Consider the following 19138-nt stretch of genomic DNA (forward strand, 5'->3'; position numbering starts at 1 on the left):
GGTGGTGGCAAGCCGAAGCCTAACACGGCGCAAGACCGGAGGGGGAAGGGACACACTCAGGACGGGACGCTGGGACGCCAGTCCGCCGCAAGGCACACCAAGCAGGACTCAAGCCCCAGACTGCCAGAGAGAAGGATCTGGCCGAACTTGCTGCGCCACCGCACCCCCTTTCAAGTAAAGTTATCCAGCTGTATACATGGGTAAGTAATTCAAAATATGTTAATGTTGTAAGTTGCTTTGGAGAAAAGTGTCAACTAAATGAATAAATGTACCCTCCTATGGACTGTTGTCCCATTCATGGTGTACTATCCTAGCCATCTGCCTAAGCATGCTTCTTGGATCGGCTCTGGGGGATCACTGTAACCCTGATCAGCACGACTTCTTACTGAAATTAGATGGATTTACAAGTTAAAAAAAAAAGACTTATTAATAACTGTGAATAATGAAATTTAATTGGTAAAAAAAATCTAAGTGAAAGCTAGCTTGATCACTTTTAACTGAGTTTCAGTACATACTGTACAAATACTTTTATCATAAAGTATAACTTATTCAGTCCTGGCTACTAACATGTGTTTTGTTATCCATCTCAATACATAAGGTTACTAAAAAGTGAAATCTGTAAAATAATTCTTAGTTAATTAGCTATCAAAACCACTTGCTTTGGTCACGACAAAGGTACTGGTGTTTTCAAAGTTAGACTCAACTTTATTGATTGTCTAGTATTAAATTACTGGTAAATTTAACTACTGTATTGTAACGTTTGCTTTAAAGTAAAATTAATTTACTTCATTTACATTATCGTTTTTCATTAAATATCTGCTGCACAACACTGTAAGACTTGTTCTTACAGCAAATGATATGTGCAGTTTACATACGCAAGAAGAATTGACGCCCGTCCTGATTGGTTGTAAGACCACACATTATTCGATTTTCCTTATTTGTATTGGGTAGTTTTTCTATATTTGAAAATCCACCCAGATGCTCAGACTACTATTGGCTATTACGAGTGTCATTGAATACCGATTCATCCAATCATCGACTTAAGAGAAAACGTCCCTCCTCCTTTCTACTGCATTCCGATTTTGGTGGTGGGGAGAAGATGGCGGAAAATTTGAAAGGTAGGAAGTTTTCCTTTAAATTCTCACGCGGATTGGTATTTGTTTAAAAAAGCGTCTTGTTTCCCACATCGAGCATATAAAGTAATGTGGAACCCGATAACGTAAAATTACAAAAAAAATCTGTTTTTGGAGGGTTGGTAACAATAAATGAGCTGTCGTCGGCGCTCGACGATCGTCATCGAGTCTTGGCGATAATATTAATTATCGGACATCAACAAGCCCTTCTGTCAGTCAGACTGAACCTTCACCTTCGGTGCTTAAGATGGCAGCTGTTCGACAACCAGGCTGAGGCGCGGTTGTGGCTGTGCTAAGGAGTAAAATGAGAGGCCCCGGCCGTGCCGTGTCGCGTGACTGAGTTGTGCGCTCGAGACCGTCTTCTGCCTCAGGCTGAGCCTCGCGACGACAAACCGTTACATATATTATATACATTTATTGACTTAGCAGACGTTTTTCTCCAAAAAAGCGACGCATCTCAGCAAAAGTACAAGTATGTTACAAATCATATCATATGGTACTCTCTACGTTACAGCCTTTACCTGTAGACTGTGAGTTTTACACAGCGCCAGAGTGGCGCAAGGCGGCCCGTCACCCGCGCGGACTGACTGCCTGGTCAAGTGTTACATTGGGCCAAGCGAAGGAACAGGAGTATGCGTGTATGTGCAGAAATAATAATACGATCGTGTCACGATTGGCACTGCACTCGCTTGGACGCGTCCGTCTTGCACACAGAAACGTGTCTGCAGCCGCAAGCCAAGTGCTGCTAACTCAGTCAGTGTCTTCAGAGCTCAGCTGTCATGCGCTACAGCGCACGAGCTGTGTCGCTTTTTTGTGTGTGTGAGTGTAAAAAGTTTTGAAGATCTCTTGCCTTTCTTTGTATTCACTCCCTGCCTGGTGCGAGGTCGAAAATTAATTGCTGCCGATTTATGTGCGATTGCGTAAAAACACCTCGGTCGTTTACAAAAATTGCTTCTTACACTTATACGAAAGAAAAAGCTGCACAACAGCCAAGCACTGAACATAGAGCACGTGTCACTTGATGTGAAGTTAGGCAGAATAACTGAATGCTCCACGCCTTTTGGGCTTTACCACCAATGAAACTACTCAAACTTTTACACACATTCTCATGGCACACACTGTCCCTCTCTTTTATTATTGCTGCTGCTATCTCACTAATCCAGTGTCTAGTGTTTTATTGTCTCTACTAGTGCAGTGTAGATTACATGCCCTGTACAGTTTTCTTTTTGTATTGTATTTTATGTAAATCTTTTTTAGCATTATGCATAGTGTCTGTCTGCCTTGTCTATATTGTCACCAGACTCTGACCCATGTACAGCACTGTCCTGTCTTTGCACTCATCTTGTTTGTAACACACTGCACTATGTTCTATGTGCCATGGAGGTCGAAAGAGGAGAAAAATTTGTTCTCCCCTTTGTGTAACTCATAGGCAATAAAGTCAACTTTGACTTGCAGGAGCAGTATGACCCTTGCAAGTCCGCCATGGGGCTGGTGCCTGCTTCTAGAAATCGTGTTATCAACAGTGAATTTTCAGTTGTTCAGGAGGGCTGTGGTTTTGATACTCTAAGGAAGATATTTACTGTAAGCTTCAGTAAACTGTACAGCTGCATGCATGGATTAAAAACTGTTACAACGTAAGCATGACATAAACCTGTTTGTGTTGTTAAATTAACGTTATGAGTAGTAATACAGCCCCAATTCAAAAAAAGTTTACTTTGACTTGTATTGAAACAAAAACAGTAGTCAAAATCAACTTTATTGTTCCTTCCAGAATATGTTTAGAACATATATTGGAGTAAAATAGCATTTCTCCTGGATCACAGTTTGACATAGAAGACAACATATACTATTACTACTAGGGGTGGCGGGGTGGCATGGCAGCATGGTGGGTTTACTTGGTGCCCACTGTGTGGTGGGTCTGGGGTTTGAGCTCTGCTTGGGGTGGCTTGCGACAGACTGGCATCCCATCCTGGGTATGTCCCATACCCCTTTGGCCTTGCGTCCTGTGTTGCTGGGTAGACTCTGGCTTGCCATGACCCTGCTTGGGATCAAGCAGTTGTTGACAATGACCATTACTTGTATAAAGGCAAGGTATTTCATCCATCCATCCATCTTCCTCCGCTTATCTGGGACCGGGTCGCGGGGGCAGTAGTCTAAGCAGAGCCCCCCCAGACTTCCCTCTCCCCGCAAACCTCCTCCAGCTCCTCTGGGGGAACCCCAAGGCGTTCCCAGGCCAGCTGGGAGACGTAGTCTCTCCAATGTGTCCTGGGTCTGCCCCGAGGCCTCCTCCCAGTGGGACATGCCCGGAACACCTCCCCAGGGAGGGGTCCAGGAGGCAGCCGGAACAGATGCCCGAGCCACCTGAACTGGCTCCTCTCGATGAGGAGGAGCAGCGGCTCTACTCCGAGCTCCTTCCAGGTGACTGAGCTCCTCACCCTAGAACGTAGATCGACCGGTAAATTGAGAGCTTCGTCTTACGACTCAGCTCCTTCTTCACCACAACAGACCGGTACAATGACCGCATTACTGCGGACGCCGCACCGATCCGTCCGTCAACCTGCCGCTCCATTTTTCCCTCACTCGTGAACAAGACCCCGAGATACTTAAACTCCTCTACTTGAGGGAGCAACTCCCCCCTAACCCGGAGGGGGCAATCCACCTTTTTCCGACTGAGGACCATGGTCTCGGATTTGGAGGTGCTGATTCTCTTCCCCACCGCTTCGCACTCGGCTGCAAACCTCTCCAGTGCACGCTGTAAGTCTTGATTCGATGAAGCCAACAGGACCACATCGTCCGCAAAAAGCAGACACGAGATCCTTCAGCCACCAAAGCAGACACCCTCCGTTCCCTGGCTGCGCCTAGAAATTCTGTCCTTAAAGATAATGAACAGAATCGGTGACAAAGGGCAGCCCTGGCGGAGTCCAACATGCGCCGGGAACAGGTCTGACTTACTGCCGGCAATGCGAACCAAGCTCCTGCTCCGGTCATGCAGGGAACGAACAGCCCGTAGCAACGAGCCCCGAACCCTATAATCCCGAAGTACCCCCCACAGGATGGACGACGAGGGACACGCTCGAATGCCTTCTCCAGGTCCACAAAACACATATGGACTGGTTGGGCAAACTCCCATGAACCCTCCAACACCCTAGTGAGGGTATAGAGCTGGTCCAGTGTTCCACGGCCAGGGCGAAAACCGCATTGCTCCTCCTGTATCCGAGGTTTGACTATTGGTCGGATTCTCCTCTCCAGTACCCCGGCATAGACTTTCCCAGGGAGGCTAAGGAGTGTGATCCCCCTATAATTGGAACACAATCTCCTGTCCCCCTTCTTAAAAAGAGGGACCACCACCCTGGTCTGCCAGTCCAGAGGCACCGTCCCCGAACGCCACGCGATGCTGCAGAGGCGTCAGCCAAGACAGCCCCACAACATCCAGAGACTTGAGAAACTCGGGGCGAATCTCGTCCACCCCCAGAGCCTTGCCACCGAGGAATTTTTTTGACTACCTCAGCAACTTCAGCCAGGGTAATGGACTAGTCCCCCTCCGAGTCCCCGGTCTCAGCTTCCTCTACGGAAGGCGTGTCGGAGGGATTGAGGAGATCCTCAAAGTACTCCTTCCACCGCCCGAGGACATCCTCAGCTGAGGTCAGCAGCGCACCACTTCCACTGTAAACAGTGGTGGCGGAACACTGCTTCCCCCCTCTGAGTCGCCGGACGGTTTGCCAGAATCTCTTTGAGGCCGACTGAAAGTCTTCCTCCATGGCCTCACCAAACTCCTCCCAAGCCCGAGTTTTTGCCGCGGCGACTGCCAGAGCCGCGCTCCGTCTGGCCCGCCGGTACCTGTCAGCTGCTTCAGGAGTCCCATGAGCCAGCCAGGCCCGATAGAACTCCTTCTTCAGCTTGACGGCATCCCTTACCTCCGATGTCCACCACTATGTTTGGGGATTGCTGCCGCGACAGGCACCGGAGACTTTATGGCCGCAGCTCCGAACCGCCGCCCCGACAATGGAGATGTGGAACATAGTCCATTCGGACTCAATGTCCCCAGTCTCCCTTGGGACCTGGTTGAAGCTCTGTTGGAGGTGGGAGTTGAAGACCTCTCTGACAGGGGCCTCCGCCAAACGTTCCCAACAGACCCTCACTATGCGTTTGGGCCTGCCAGGTCTGTCCAGCTTTTTCCCCCACCATCGAATCCAACTCACCACCAGGTGGTGATCAGTTGATAGCTCAGCCCCTCTCTTCACCCAAGTGTCCAAGACATATGGCCGAAGATCAGAAGAAACGACTACAAAGTCGATCATCGACCTCCGACCTAGGGTGTCCTCGTACCAAGTGCGCTGATGCTCACCCTTATGCATGAACATGGTGTTTGTTACGGAGAAACCGTGACTAGCACAGAAATCCAATAACAACTCACCACTCGGGTTCAGATCAGGGAGGCTGTTCCTCCCAATCACGCCCCTCCAGGTGTCACTGTCGCTGCCCACGTGGACGTTAAAGTCCCCCAGTAGAACGACAGAGTCCCCAGTGGGAGCGCTTTCCAGCACGCCCCCCAGGGACTCTAAAAAGGCCGGGTACTCTACACTGCTGCTAGGTGCAAAAGCACAAACGACAGTGAGAGACCGTTTCCTGACCTGAAGGCGTAGGGAGACGACCCTCTCATTCACCGGGGTAGACTCCAACACATGGAGGCTGAACTGGGGGGCTATTAATAAGCCCACACCCGCCCGCCGCGTCTCACCCTGGGCAACGCCAGAATAGTGGAGAGTCCACCCTCGATCGAGAAGAGTGGTTCCAGAACCCAAGCCGTGAGTGGAAGTGAGCCCGACTATATCTAGACGGTATCTCTCAACTTCCCGCACCAGCTCAGGCTCCTTCCCCGCCAGTGAGGTGACATTCCAAGTCCCAAAAGCCAGAGTTGGCGTCCGAGGTTTGGGTCGGCCCGGCACTCGGCCCCGACCACTGCCCAAATCACAACGCACCGGCCCCTTATGTCCTCTCTGGCAGGTGGTGAGCCCACCGCAGAGCGGCTCCACGTCTTGGCTTCGGGCTAAACCCGGCCAGACCCCGTGGGCATAGACCTGGCCACCAGGCGCTCGCATGTGAGCCCCCTCCCCAGACCTGGCTCCAGGGTGGGGCCCCGGTGACCCCATACCGGGCGGGGTGAACGAGATCCTTGATTTAATAGTCATAAAGGGATTTTGAACCGCGCTTTGTCTCGTCTGTCACCCAGGACCTGTTTGCCTTGGGAGACCCTACCAGGGGCATATAGCCCCAGGCAATATAGCTCCTGAGATCATTCAGGCACTCAAACCCCTCCACCTCGGTAAGGTAGCGGCTCGCGGAGGGGGCAAGGCATTTTATGTTTTACCTAATCAGTTGCATTGTTTTTTTGAATCTCTATGTTTGTTCTATTGTACATACATGTTTTTAGTATCTCAAAAAAACACACTTTATTAAAAACACTATTGTATGTAAATGTTTGTATCTCAAATTGTAGGGTGGTGATCAGAATTCGTCTATTCTGTGTGTTATACAGCTACTCGTGTGATGAACAGTGATGCATATAGTAGAAAGAAACAAACTGTATTTAAGAATCACAAGTTTGCAACTATGTCTTTCTCCTAATGTAATGCACAAATTGTGTTCTCTGAGATGGATGTCGCTTTGGAGAAAAGCATCAGCTAAATGAATAAATGTAATTCTGAAATTTTATGGCTGCAACACGTTCCGAAGAAGCTGGGACAGGTGATGTTAAACAGATGAGGTAATTGTGTTATAATATGTGAAGAGCTTCCAAAAAAAGGCCTTGTCCTTCAAGAGGAAAGATGGGTCAAAGCTCACCAATTTGTCAGATGTGTCAGCGAATAAACCAGGATTTTGAGAACAATTTTCCCCAAACACAAATGGGTAAAATTTTGGGTATTTCACGCTTTTACAGTGCACAATATGATGAAAACATTTAAGGAATCCGGTCAAATCTCAGTACGTGAAGGGCAAGGCGAAAAACCAGTTCCGTGTGCGTGATTTTCGATCCCTCAGATGTCACTGTTTTAAAACCTGTCATGGGTATTATGACATGGGCTTGGGAATCCTGTGGTAAACCTTTGTCAGTCCTCACCCTTTCAAGCTGCATCCACAGATGCAGGTTAAGGCTTTACTCTGCAAAGCAGAAGCCATACATCAACACTATCTACAACTTGTACTTACAAACCACCCCCTTACTGATCGGAAATTAGATTTTTTTGGGGTCACCTTTAAGTAACAATCAAATAGAACTTCATAATTAAGCCTATTAAAAATTGAATTTACTGTATATACAATAGTTTGTAAACAAAGGAGTGCTAATTTGCAAAGCGCATCAAAACATTGCGCATCTACAGCAGTTTGTCGGCTCGTGGGCAGGGCGCATGAGCCCGAGGTAGGACAGACTTCCTTCTTTTCCTGTTAAGTGTCTCGTGCGTTACTGTATTTGACTTTTTCTTTTTTTGGTTTTACCCTCCTAACCATGGCACCAATACATAAATGTGATGCAAGTGAGGGTGAGGCATCCAACAAAAGGAAAATGGTCACGACTGAAACTACAGTGGAAATAATAAAGTGAAAGGTGAAATGCCAACAAACATTGGAAAAGCAAACGTTAAAGTTTCTTCAATGTTTTGCACATGCGTGTGCATGCATACTCTTTCTCTGTCTGAGAGCACACTCAGCTATAAAAGACATATAAGACAAATATTATATTAAATGTTTTAGTGTATCCAAAATGTTTCTTTAATGTTTTTTATGCATAGAAAGGTATAACAAACAGTTGACAAACTGACGTTAGATACCCACAATACCCAACTGTTCCGACTTGTGTCTAAATCTGGCTTAAAGAAAGACCGAGGGCACAGAACTTGTTTGTAATTCGGGGACTGTCTGTATTGTGGTCCGATGAGTCAACATTTCAAATACTATTTGGGAAAAAACAGCCATCATGTTCTCTGGGCCAAAGAAGAAAAGCACCATCCAAGCTGTAATCAGCGTCAGGTCTAAAGGTCAGTGTCTGTGATGGTATAGGTGTGTTTCAGTGTTCATGGCATGGGTTACTTGTACTTCTCTGAGGGCACCATTATTAAAGAAAGATATATACAACTTTTAGAGCAACATATGCTGCCATCCAAATGCCATCTTTTCCAGGGATGTCCCTGTATTTTTCAGCAGGACAGTGCCAAACCGCATTCTGCCAAGATTACAAGTGCATGGCGTAAGCAGAGAGTGCGGGTACTACTACATTGGCCTGCCTGCAATCCTCACCTGTCTGATTGAGAATGTGTGGTGCATTATGAAGCGCAAAATACAGCAACAAAGATCCTGTACAGTTGCACAGCTGAAGACCTGTATAATGGATGAATGGTGGAAAATTACACTTGCTAAACTTAACCAACTGGTGTTCCAAATGCTTAATAAGTGTTATATAAAAACATGGTGATGTTACACAGTGGTAAACGCAATACTTTCCCAGCTTGGAATGTGTTGCAGACATCAACTTCAGAATAAATGTATATCTTCAAAAAACAATGCAGCTGATTAGGTAAAGCATGAAATTCCTTGTCTTTATACTGTTTTTGTTTGAATGCTCGGGACAAGCGGTTGCTGACGATGGATGGATGTAAGTCAAAGTAAATTTACAAATCACTCCTTTTGTTCTTATTAGCATTTTCAATACTGTCCCAACTTTTTTGGAATTGGGGTTCTAGAAATGCTATTATCAGTACACTTATGTTTCAGGTTACTTCTGAACTTTACTGGCACATCTACCAGGTGATTGCATAATAGTCATCAAATTAGAATTTATTAGTTATATATACAGTTATATAGTTCTTTATTTTCTGCTGATACCACCAAAAAGATCATGAGCTGTCCTGCAAGGGCTGTGCCTGATAAGTCTGTGGGTGACAGCTTTTTGTGTTTTGTGAACATGTAGCCATTGCTTTTTTTCTTTGTGTCCCTGGGCAGGTTGCAGTGTGGTGTGCAAAGTGTCCCTGAACCAGCTGCAGATCCTGTGCCGCCAGGAGAGGGTCTTCTGCCAGCAGCTAGAAGTGTCCAAGAAAAACTTAAATGACTTTGAAGTGGAGTACCTCTGCGATTACAAGAAAATTCATGTGAGTCTTTCAAGAAAGAGACATTTTCTTAGTATGTCATGTCAGTCTATCCACAGAGAAGACTTAGGTTTTGGTTTTATGAAAACAGCAAACTGTTTTCTATCATGTTTATGGAGGGGTGCTTTCTTGTTCACACTAACACCAAATTATGTTTTATGGTTTTGCCCAAGAGAGAAGGAAGACAGAAGCTAACATTCATTATATATGAAACTTAACGCTAAATTGTCAAATTAGCAAAATTCTCCAGTTTGCTTAGGGGGTAAGCTATCATTTCTGTTTTACAGTTGTACAGTAAGGTTATCTTATTGCTTTGTGTTCTGTACTAGGTTTATCACAGTGCAACATGTGCAAAGTTGCTAAGTGTACAACAGTGCAGTACAGGTGCTTATGATCCACTTTTTGTGCGGAAAGCATGCCGTACTGTTGTGTTCAATTCAGTGCTAATGAAGGGGGCTTGTGAAAATGTAGTCATCCTCCTAGTTACGGATGTTCAACTTACAAAAATTTTTGTTTATGAAGAATGTCATTTAACGTTTCTATTTATGGGAAAAAAAAAAGCAATTCTAAAAAGCACTGGGGTTGCAGCAGCAGCTCTGTGTTGAAAAACAGCCTATTTCATCCTTTACATTTCTTTATTTGGGAGTCACTTTGGAGAAAAGCATCTACTAATGAACTCTATGTAGTGTTACCAGCCCACACACCTTATTCACCAAGGTAACTTAAACTGTAGCACCCGGAGGAAACCCATGCAAACTCCACATAGACTGAGTGGGGATCGAACCCATGTCCTCTCGCACCACCCAGGCGCCGTGAGATAGCAGCGCTATGAGACTACGGCTCTATTTGCTGTGCCATCGTGCCGCCCTCCTTTAAAAGCTCTTTTATGCTCATGGGCAATCACCGCAACGTGCAACGTTACAGTGTGGGCATGTGTTCGGTTTGCATCGCCCTTATTCTTGCAGTTGTCCTCTTAGAAGAAAGTAGAAATGCGCACAGAGGTGCATTCAAGAGTATTTATGTGCATGCATGCATGAAGACACATGTCTTCGAGTTATGAAACTTTACAACATCAAAGGTGTTTCTGGAATGCATTATCTTCATAAGGCAGGGGGGAGACTGTACACCTAAGAAAGTATTACCATAATCTGTCAAACCTTTATCTGACTATTTGTACATTACTTTTAAAGGTATTGCCACACATTGCATTATATACTGTAACTCATCAGAAAAACAGCAATGCTATATTGAAAGTGTTAAGTCGTCTTTATTTTGTGATAGTGTAGTGTAGGTGCATTAAAGCAGTGCACAGTTATCTTTTGCTAATGCTGCTACAGGTTCCCAAGTCCTGAAGAAACTGGTAACAGCATAATATTCTTTTTGTAACTAATGTCTTAGTTCATAAGTCAACAACATAATGTCTTCTCAGCTGGCAGTGTAGTGGTTAGCGCTGCTGCCTTTGGACCCAGAGCTTGTAGGTTCAAATCCCACCCCCAGCTGTGGTACCCTTAAGCATGGTACTTACCCTAAAGTGCTCCTGTGAAAATTATCCAGTTGTATAAATGAATAAATAATTGTAAGTAGCTTAATGTTGCATTGTAAGTAACTTTGGAGAAGAACACCAGTTAAATGAATAAATGTAATAGGGCTGTGTGTACTTCTTTACTCTTCAGGGGAAGGAGTTTTACCTGGTAAAGTGGAAGGGATACTCAGAATCGGAGAATACTTGGGAGCCTCGCAGAAACCTAAGATGTGTGAAGCTGCTAAAGCTGTTCTGGGCAGATATGGATCAGGAGCTACGACGGCGTAAGAAGCGACGCAACGTGACGAAACTGGACATTAGCTTAGCGTCTTACCTTGTCCAGAAGGCCAAGCAGCGACAGTTGTTGCAGTGCTGGGAGGAGCAGTTGAACACGATGCGTGTCCACAAGGGTCGCATCTTTGTGCAGAATGATGTAGACCTTGATGGCCCACCCAAGGATTTTACCTACATCAACAACTACAAGGTGGGGGATGGGATTGTGCTGACTGAAGTAGCAGTGGGCTGTGAGTGCACCGACTGCTTAGGCAATCCAGTGAATGGGTGCTGTGCTGGGGCTTCCCTCCACCGCTTCGCCTACAATGACCGGGGTCAGCTACGGCTGCGTGCTGGACAACCCATTTATGAGTGCAATTCCCGCTGCTTTTGTGGCCCAGACTGCCCCAATCGAGTAGTGCAGAGAGGTATCCAGTACGACCTTTGCATCTTTAAGACTGCTAATGGGCGAGGATGGGGAGTACGTACCATGGAGCACATTCGCAAGAATTCTTTTGTTATGGAGTACGTTGGGGAGGTAAGTCAGTCAGTCAGCCTTTCTTGAAAGTAGACAGATTTACTGTAACTCTGCAGTGGGTGATATCTCAAAAACCTGCCAGTATGGGGTTATTATGGAGACAGATTTTTTTCACGTTGTATAATTCAGAATTAATTTTATTGGAAGCTATTACTTACATCTTACTTCTGATAATTGCTGTTACAACAATAGTCTTGTAGCAACCTTTACAGGTAGTAATTACAGAGTGCTTCTGGATCTTGCTTTCACATGTCATAGTTATCCAGGAGTTGCTGTATGGTGCCAACTGACACTTGCCCCATCTCTCAGATTATCACAACAGAGGAAGCAGAGAAGAGGGGGCGCATCTATGATCGACAGGGTGCTACATATCTGTTTGACTTGGACTATGTGGAAGATGTGTACACAGTGGATGCTGCTCACTATGGGAACATTTCACATTTTGTCAACCACAGTGTGAGTAGTATGTGGACATAAACTGGGCATTCCTTTGAATTTGATGATGATTCCTGGGTCTCACTTTGGACTTTAAGAGACTTGAGTGTTTCTTAAACAAATGAATCCTCTGAACAAGACAAGTTTGTCGTTTATGTAGTGCAGTGCACATTCCACTGTGAAATTCTTGCTTGAGCATCTCCCGAAGACTGTAAAGCTATCAAAACAAGCCAGACAATAAATACACAGAGAGTAAGTACTAATAACGGATAAATATAGCACTGCAACATTATATACAACATATACTGAACACATCAGAAAAAGCACCCCCCCCAAAGGTGTTATGTAGCCTTATGGCTTTTAGGTAGAGGCTGTCCCTAAGTCTAGGGTACAAATTATAATAATTCTGTACCTCCTGCCAGGGGAGGAGAGAGAAAGTGCCTGCATAGGATAACTGATGTCTTTAATAATTATGTTTCTCTTTCTGAGGCAGTATGTTATAGTTATCTTGTGCAGAGGACAGCTGTGCTCCAATGATATTCTGATTGTGAGTTCACTTTGAACCTTTGCTGACTATCTAACTGTGTCCAAGAGACAGCTGACAAGAAGGCACAGTTTGTAGTTCTAGCTTGCGGATTTTATTTACATTTGCATTCTTTAGTTTCAGAGTTCTACCTTTATATTCCCAGTGTGAGGAAATTTATCTGCACTATTTTTATTTTAATATTCATGTCTGATCAGGCACATTTCTTAGTTTCCCACTTGTGTATATAATTGTGTGAATGGGTCATTAAGCTACAGTTCTCTATTTCTGACAGTCTCTTCTGTTCTGCTGCTCCAGTGCAACCCCAATCTTCAGGTATACAATGTATTCATCAACAACCTCGATGAACGCCTCCCAAGGATAGCTTTTTTCTCCACACGTCACATCAAGGCTGGAGAAGAGCTCACCTTTGACTACAAAATGCAGCGTAAGTGTGGTGAAAGTTTTCTATGTGTTAATAACAAGTGTCCTTTTTTTAATTCTAAAATATACAGTTTTTTCTATAACCAATTAAATTGAAGATCAAATATGGATTTTGTCAGTGTCATAACATCCTTTTTCAAAGTGAAGTTGTGCTATTACGGAGAAAAGACTTTGTTCCTAAGTTGATATGAGGGGAAAGTGTGTATAGTATTTTAATACAACTTATTACAATCTTTGTGTTGCGTTTTCTTTAGTATGATCAAGTGACAGCAGAAATAAAACCCTCAAGAAGCAACGAAAAATGTCAAATTACAAGCTAGTTTATATTACTCCAAAAACAATGTTAAAATAGCCAATTTAGATTCTGATAATCAACTAAGTATGAATAAAATTTATAATAACTGAACTGGAAGTGAAACTGAAAATTGTTCATAAATCTTTTAAAAAAAATGGGAAGGCAAGGCTTCAAAATGTGCCGGCATTTTGACATTTAAGTGCATTCATTTAGCTTTTCTCCTTTGTGACATACAATGATTACTAAGTACTATTTTGCTGACACTTTTGTCCAAGGCATCTTGCAGTGTTAGATACAGTATGCTACACTAAACTACCTAAAATCATGTATCCATTTGTGTAGCAGAGCAGTGAACCTCAGTCACTTCCTTACACATACATGCACTGTAGGTATTTAAAAATATTGAAAATTGTAATTTTGGCTGTGCTGTGTACTACACACTACTTATGTAATGAGTATACTGCATTAGAAATAATAGTTGTATTAATAATTAATAATACTTAAACTTTGTTATTGAATATTTAACATGCGGGGTGTAACTGTTTCTGTTGATATGAAATTAGTGCAGAGATGTCCATGTATATATTTGTAATTTTTAGATGTAGATGGGCTCCACTTCACTTAATTTATTAATGTATTTATTTAAATGTTCATGCCAACCAGCACAGAAAATCCAGTCTCACACAAAGTAGAAAGGGCAGCTTTATTGGCTTTATCAAACAAAGTTGGACACAGAGCTAATGTTCAACCAACTAAAAGTGTATTTTGCTCACATTTTTTTTCAGGCAGCCTCTTCCAAGAGCTTTAATTCCAAATGTCAATACCTGGCAATGTTTGAACACTAATTATAGAGTTTCTTATCCATTCAGAGGCACTGACTGATTTGGAGAAATGCGCACAAACATCTTTCTAAATATTTCTTCATAGTCTGCAGCACATTGGAAAGGAGTGTAATTCACTGCTACTAGGATTTCTATGCTACAGTTGCAATTTTGCGGTGGTAATGTCCAGTTTGTTTTGCACATGAAATATAGAAATGTTTTTCTTGTAAGGAGAGATTGAGATTGTTTAAATGAGCAAAGATATCTGCAGTATGTAGTAATTTGCATCATTTTCAACCATGTAAACAATCCTGCATGTTAAAGGTTTCATCAAGAAAAATTTGAAGTTCTTCCCAAGCGCAAACGGGTCATTGAGGACTTTTGAACATGAAAGCCTGTATGCTTCAGTGTGAAAAAGAAGTTGTGTGATCACTGCCCGTTTCATATATAAAATTCTTTTTTTGACTTTAAAAAAAGTCTGCTCATTGTGTTGTGTGTGGTGAGTTCTTCTGTTTACAACAGTGTTGATTTCTGCTTCTGGTGCAGCTAATTTCTTACAGCCAGTCGTCTTTTTTTCCCTCCATCTATGATTATTCCAAGACATCAAATCCAGTCCAATTTATCAGTAACTTTAGCTTTCTTAGTTGTACATATGGATACTGGTCTGGGGTTCAAGTCCTGCTGGGGGTGCTTTGCGGCGGACTGGTGTCCCATCCTGGGTGTGTCCTCTCCCCCTCCGGCCTTACACCCTGAGTTGCCGGGTTGGGCTCTGGTTTGCCGTGACCACGCTTGGGACAAACGGTTTCAGACTGAGTGTGCATTTTATTTACCTCATATGACAAACAGTAAAAGATTAGCAAAATTCGTAATGTCATTGGATTCATAAGCTTGTAGTGCATAGTAAGAATGCTGTCGGACTTATGACAATAATACATGATTGTGTGATGAATACTATTTTAGAGAGGAACCATTACTATAATTTTGCTTGCCTTAGCTTCAGCTTTTTACACAGTAAATGCATGGGCAATTACAGCTGGTAGGCAACACTTAAGGATTCACAATTTTTGCTATTTACATTTACTCATTTAGCTGATGCTTTTCTCCAGAGCGATTTCCAATGTTAAGCTACTTACAATTATTTACCTATTTATACAGCTGGGTAATTTTACTGGAGCAATTTAGGGTAAGTACCTTGCTCAAGGGTACTATAGCTGGCTGTGAGACTTGAACCTGAAACCTTTGGGTTCAAAAGCAGCAGCTCACTATTTTTAGAAAAATATTTAGTAAAGAGAGGGGTGCGGTGGTGCAGTGGGTTGGACCACAGTCCTGCTCTCCGGTGGGTCTGGGGTTCAAGTCCTGCTTGGGGTGCCTTGCGACGGACTGGCGTCCCGTCCTGGGTGTGTTCCCTTCCCCTCCGGCCTTACGCCCTTTGTTACTGGGTAGGCTCCGGTTCCCCGCGACCCCGTATGGGACAAGCGGTTCTGAAAGTGTGTGTATTTAGTAAAGAGGAATGTTCTAATTTTAAGCCTAGAATAGTGTACCAGAACAAGATCAGTGGTTGGGGGGGAAAAAACCAAATCAGTTTTCATCACTAGTTTTCTTTTTTCCCCTGTCATAGCAGTTATCAAAGTAGGTCATACTTTTTTCTTTCCACACTCACTGAAACGAATGAACTATTCAGCAGAAGTACCGTTTTTAAGAAATACCTTACTGTTTCATGACAGTTGGATTACATTGTATGAAAGTGAGTGTTACATCCTTTCAATTCACACTTTTGTCTGTCTTCTCAAATCAGTTGTGGGAGCATCTTTCCCATTTGTTTTGACTGAAATATTAGTACATAACACTTCTTGGAATATGATTAATACAAAGCATGTGAAATTTCAGCTGAGTCTGGAGAAGTAAGCGAAGGCTCAGCCATGAGAGGTTTGACTGCCTTGTCTCAAGGAGGAGAAAAACAAGGGGGAATTAACTTTTTCTTTTAATATGTATGAAATATTATCTCTTAACTATGCCTTTGTCCAGCATAGGTCCTGTTCTTGAATTAAAAGTAAAATAAATTAAAAAGAATTTCTCTTCATTTAAAAATATAAATGTAAATATAAAGTACCTGTAATTTTCTTTCTAAATCTTTTTTTTTTTTAAAAAAAAAACTTTACAGCTCTTTTCATTTATAGTTTGTTAAAACAAGACAGTTGGTCTTTTATTCTGCACCAACAAAAGCAGTTCTGCAGTTTTGCTCATTAGGTTTTTGTTGTAACTGAAAGTAAGACTGGATGCATCCTAAATTTCAATAAGTTGCATTAATGCTGCTTTGACCATGCAGAAAATGTTAATGTTACAGAAATTACTATATAATGATATATGAGTAAAATTATTGCCAGTTGTATACATACAGTTTGTATTAAATGCTGGGTGAGTTTCAGCCCATCTGCTCTATCCCACATCACTAACACTTTTTACTGCGCGCTCAGCTGATGCTCGAGAAGTGTTTTTTTTATAGACATGAGTTCATTGATGGAGTTTCTCACTGTGGTAGAGCCTTACTGCAGTATGCCAGCATAGTCGGAGCTACTTTAGTGAAGGTATTGCAAAGGTGCAAGGAACTGGAGGTAACGATACTGCATGTTGTTGAAAATGGAACTTGAAACTGAGAATGATGACTAGAGTAATAGAGAATCTGTAGTTTCTCTGTTGCGGATGAACTTTTTATGACAACCTTGTATGCGTAATTGTGCTTCTAGAGAAATATTGGAACACTGTAAGCATACCAAGCTGCCTCAAGGGGAAATTCAGCCACAACCATTACTGTTTGTTTATGGTGGCTATATGTATCACTGATTGTTACTCCTTTATTTTGATATATTGATTTTTTCTTTTTATATCAAGCACAAAAAATTTGCTGTTTTTGTTTGAGTGTTTGTTAGTGGAAAAAGAAATTTAATAATGATGGTTACTGACTTGGTTTCCTACCTATTGCAGTTGATCCAGTTGATGCAGAAAGCACAAGAATGGACTCCAATTTCAGTATTGCTGGGCTTCCTGGGTCTCCCAAGATACGGGTTAGAGTGGAGTGCAAGTGTGGAGTGGAGTCCTGTCGGAAGTACTTATTTTAGCATAGCATGGATGGAAGGGTATGGATTTTAAGCATTGGGTGTCATACTGTAAGTGGGGTGGGAACATGAGTTCGGGTGTACATTTTAAAGCTCTGTAGCAGGTCACATATGTTTGTTTTGTATTAATGTTTATTTTTTTAATGACACATTTTATATATTTTTAAGAATTTAAGAACCTTTCCTAGATTCTGTCTCTGTTCAACACCTCAGATACACCAAGATTAAATTTTCTCAGAAAATCATCTTCAGCATTTCTTGATAAACTCAACTTTTTAAAGTTCTACTTTATACCTGTATTTCATATGTGGAGATACTAAATCCCAGGTATGGAAACAATCAGCTGTTTCATTGCATTCTTCGCTGGATCACAGGAGATCTAAGCATTTATAAACATAGCATAAGTCATTGTGTGATAAACTAGCATTCAGCCTTTTGACCTTAACTGCATTTTTAAATCTATATAATTTGTTTTTAGTTTTTCTCCAGGGGGGTTGTAGTAGTTGGAAAATTTCCTGCTGCTATCAAAGTCTGTAATGTGATGAAGAGGCTCTATTTGTTTAAATAGGTTTATTGGTTCAGTTAAGGAAAAAGGCAGACAAAGCTTGCACTTCTGATGACCTGTCAAAGACTAGGGTTGAGAAATACTGCTGTCCAAAGTCAGAACAAAATAAAATTCTCGCGTCCATTCCTTTTGTATTTTAGCGATGTCTGAACATGAGTCAACGTTCAAAATGATTGTGGATGAGTTTTGTGTCTATATCAGTGTTTGTATGCATATTGTGTTGTTCTTTATAAACATCAAAGCAATACATACAAAACAGTTTTGCAACATTTCCCTCATTCTCTATGCATGTGTATATGTTTCTGAAACTGTACATTCTAAAGACCCGGTTGGGTAAATAAAGGTATTGGTGGTTTCATCATGCATGAGTCAGTGACCTGTATTTGAGTATAAGCCTATAAGGTACGTCTTGTTAGAAGTGTTTTGTGAACAGCTGTATAGACTTCAGAAATTGTCCTGTGCTTTTTGTCATATCTGTGAAAAATGTTCAGCCTCTAGTTTATGAAATTTTAACTGTTTCAAACAATCAATACATGAAAACAATGTACTGGATTTTGCCATTGACCTCTTGGTCTACATATTTTTATGAAAAGTTTAACTGAAACTCGAAAAGTGTGAAGTTATGTACAGTATGGTGTGAAATTGCAGTATGCTCTTACTTGAATATCTTATTTTGAGTACAAAGGAATCTGTGAAGGAAAGGCCCTGAACTTCACTCTGCCTATAAGTAATAGTTCAATTGCTGGTGTATTGTTTCAAAAAAGTAAGAGCTGTCATACAGTAAAAGCTTTTAAAAGCCTTCGTTTTTTTAAATGAATTAGGCAAATAATTCGGTACTTCTCATTCAGATGTCTAAAAGTTTATATGTGTGTGAAATGAAGTACAGCAGAGCAATTTAACTCACAACCCTGGAGTGAAGCGTAGTGTACTCTTCTGACACTACTATGAATCCAGACGTGGAATTTAATGTTTCAGATGGGAACAGTACGTTGAATTAGTAGTTTGTTTACTGTGAGGAATAAAAATGTACTATTTCCAGCCCTCTAGAGATCATGAGTTTTATAGCTCTGCAGTACAATTCCTTAGTCTTATCAACTGCTTTGGGTTCTGCAATATTGTTCACATGTTGGTTGCTAACTGGGTGGAGAACATTTAATTCATGTTTGTTTTTTTTTTCTTTTTTTCTTTTTTGGTCTTTTGTTAAAATATTGCATAAGTTGTATGTGGTTTGGTCCTGATTTTCTGAAAAGGGTTTACAACCTTTAAACTACTATATTTTCCAAAGACCAGCTAAAATTTTCATTACTGATCACTACTTCTGTTGCATTGTATGCATAC

General features: G+C 42.3%; 1 protein-coding gene across 6 annotated transcripts; it reads left to right on the top strand.

The window, feature by feature from the left end:
* Positions 1–1082: 1082 nt before the first annotated feature.
* Positions 1083–17838, top strand: LOC108934780 (histone-lysine N-methyltransferase SUV39H1-like). 6 transcript variants are annotated; one of them, XM_018752863.1, is made up of 7 exons: positions 1083–1118; positions 9129–9274; positions 10945–11604; positions 11914–12060; positions 12533–12586; positions 12881–13010; positions 17105–17838. In XM_018752863.1, exons 1-7 carry the CDS (start codon positions 1100–1102, stop codon positions 17236–17238), a joined length of 1290 nt encoding a protein of 429 aa, XP_018608379.1. In that variant the 5' UTR covers positions 1083–1099; the 3' UTR covers positions 17239–17838. The 6 variants fall into 6 exon arrangements, with proteins under 6 accessions (XP_018608379.1, XP_018608381.1, XP_018608382.1 ...); XM_018752865.1 differs by lacking the exon at positions 17105–17838 and adding an exon at positions 14087–14751; XM_018752866.1 differs by lacking the exon at positions 17105–17838 and adding an exon at positions 13261–13367.
* The last annotated feature ends 1300 nt before the right edge of the window (positions 17839–19138 follow it).

The sequence above is a fragment of the Scleropages formosus genome, chromosome 1 (genome assembly GCF_900964775.1).
Source record: "Scleropages formosus chromosome 1, fSclFor1.1, whole genome shotgun sequence".
NCBI classification, from domain to species: Eukaryota; Metazoa; Chordata; class Actinopteri; order Osteoglossiformes; family Osteoglossidae; genus Scleropages; species Scleropages formosus.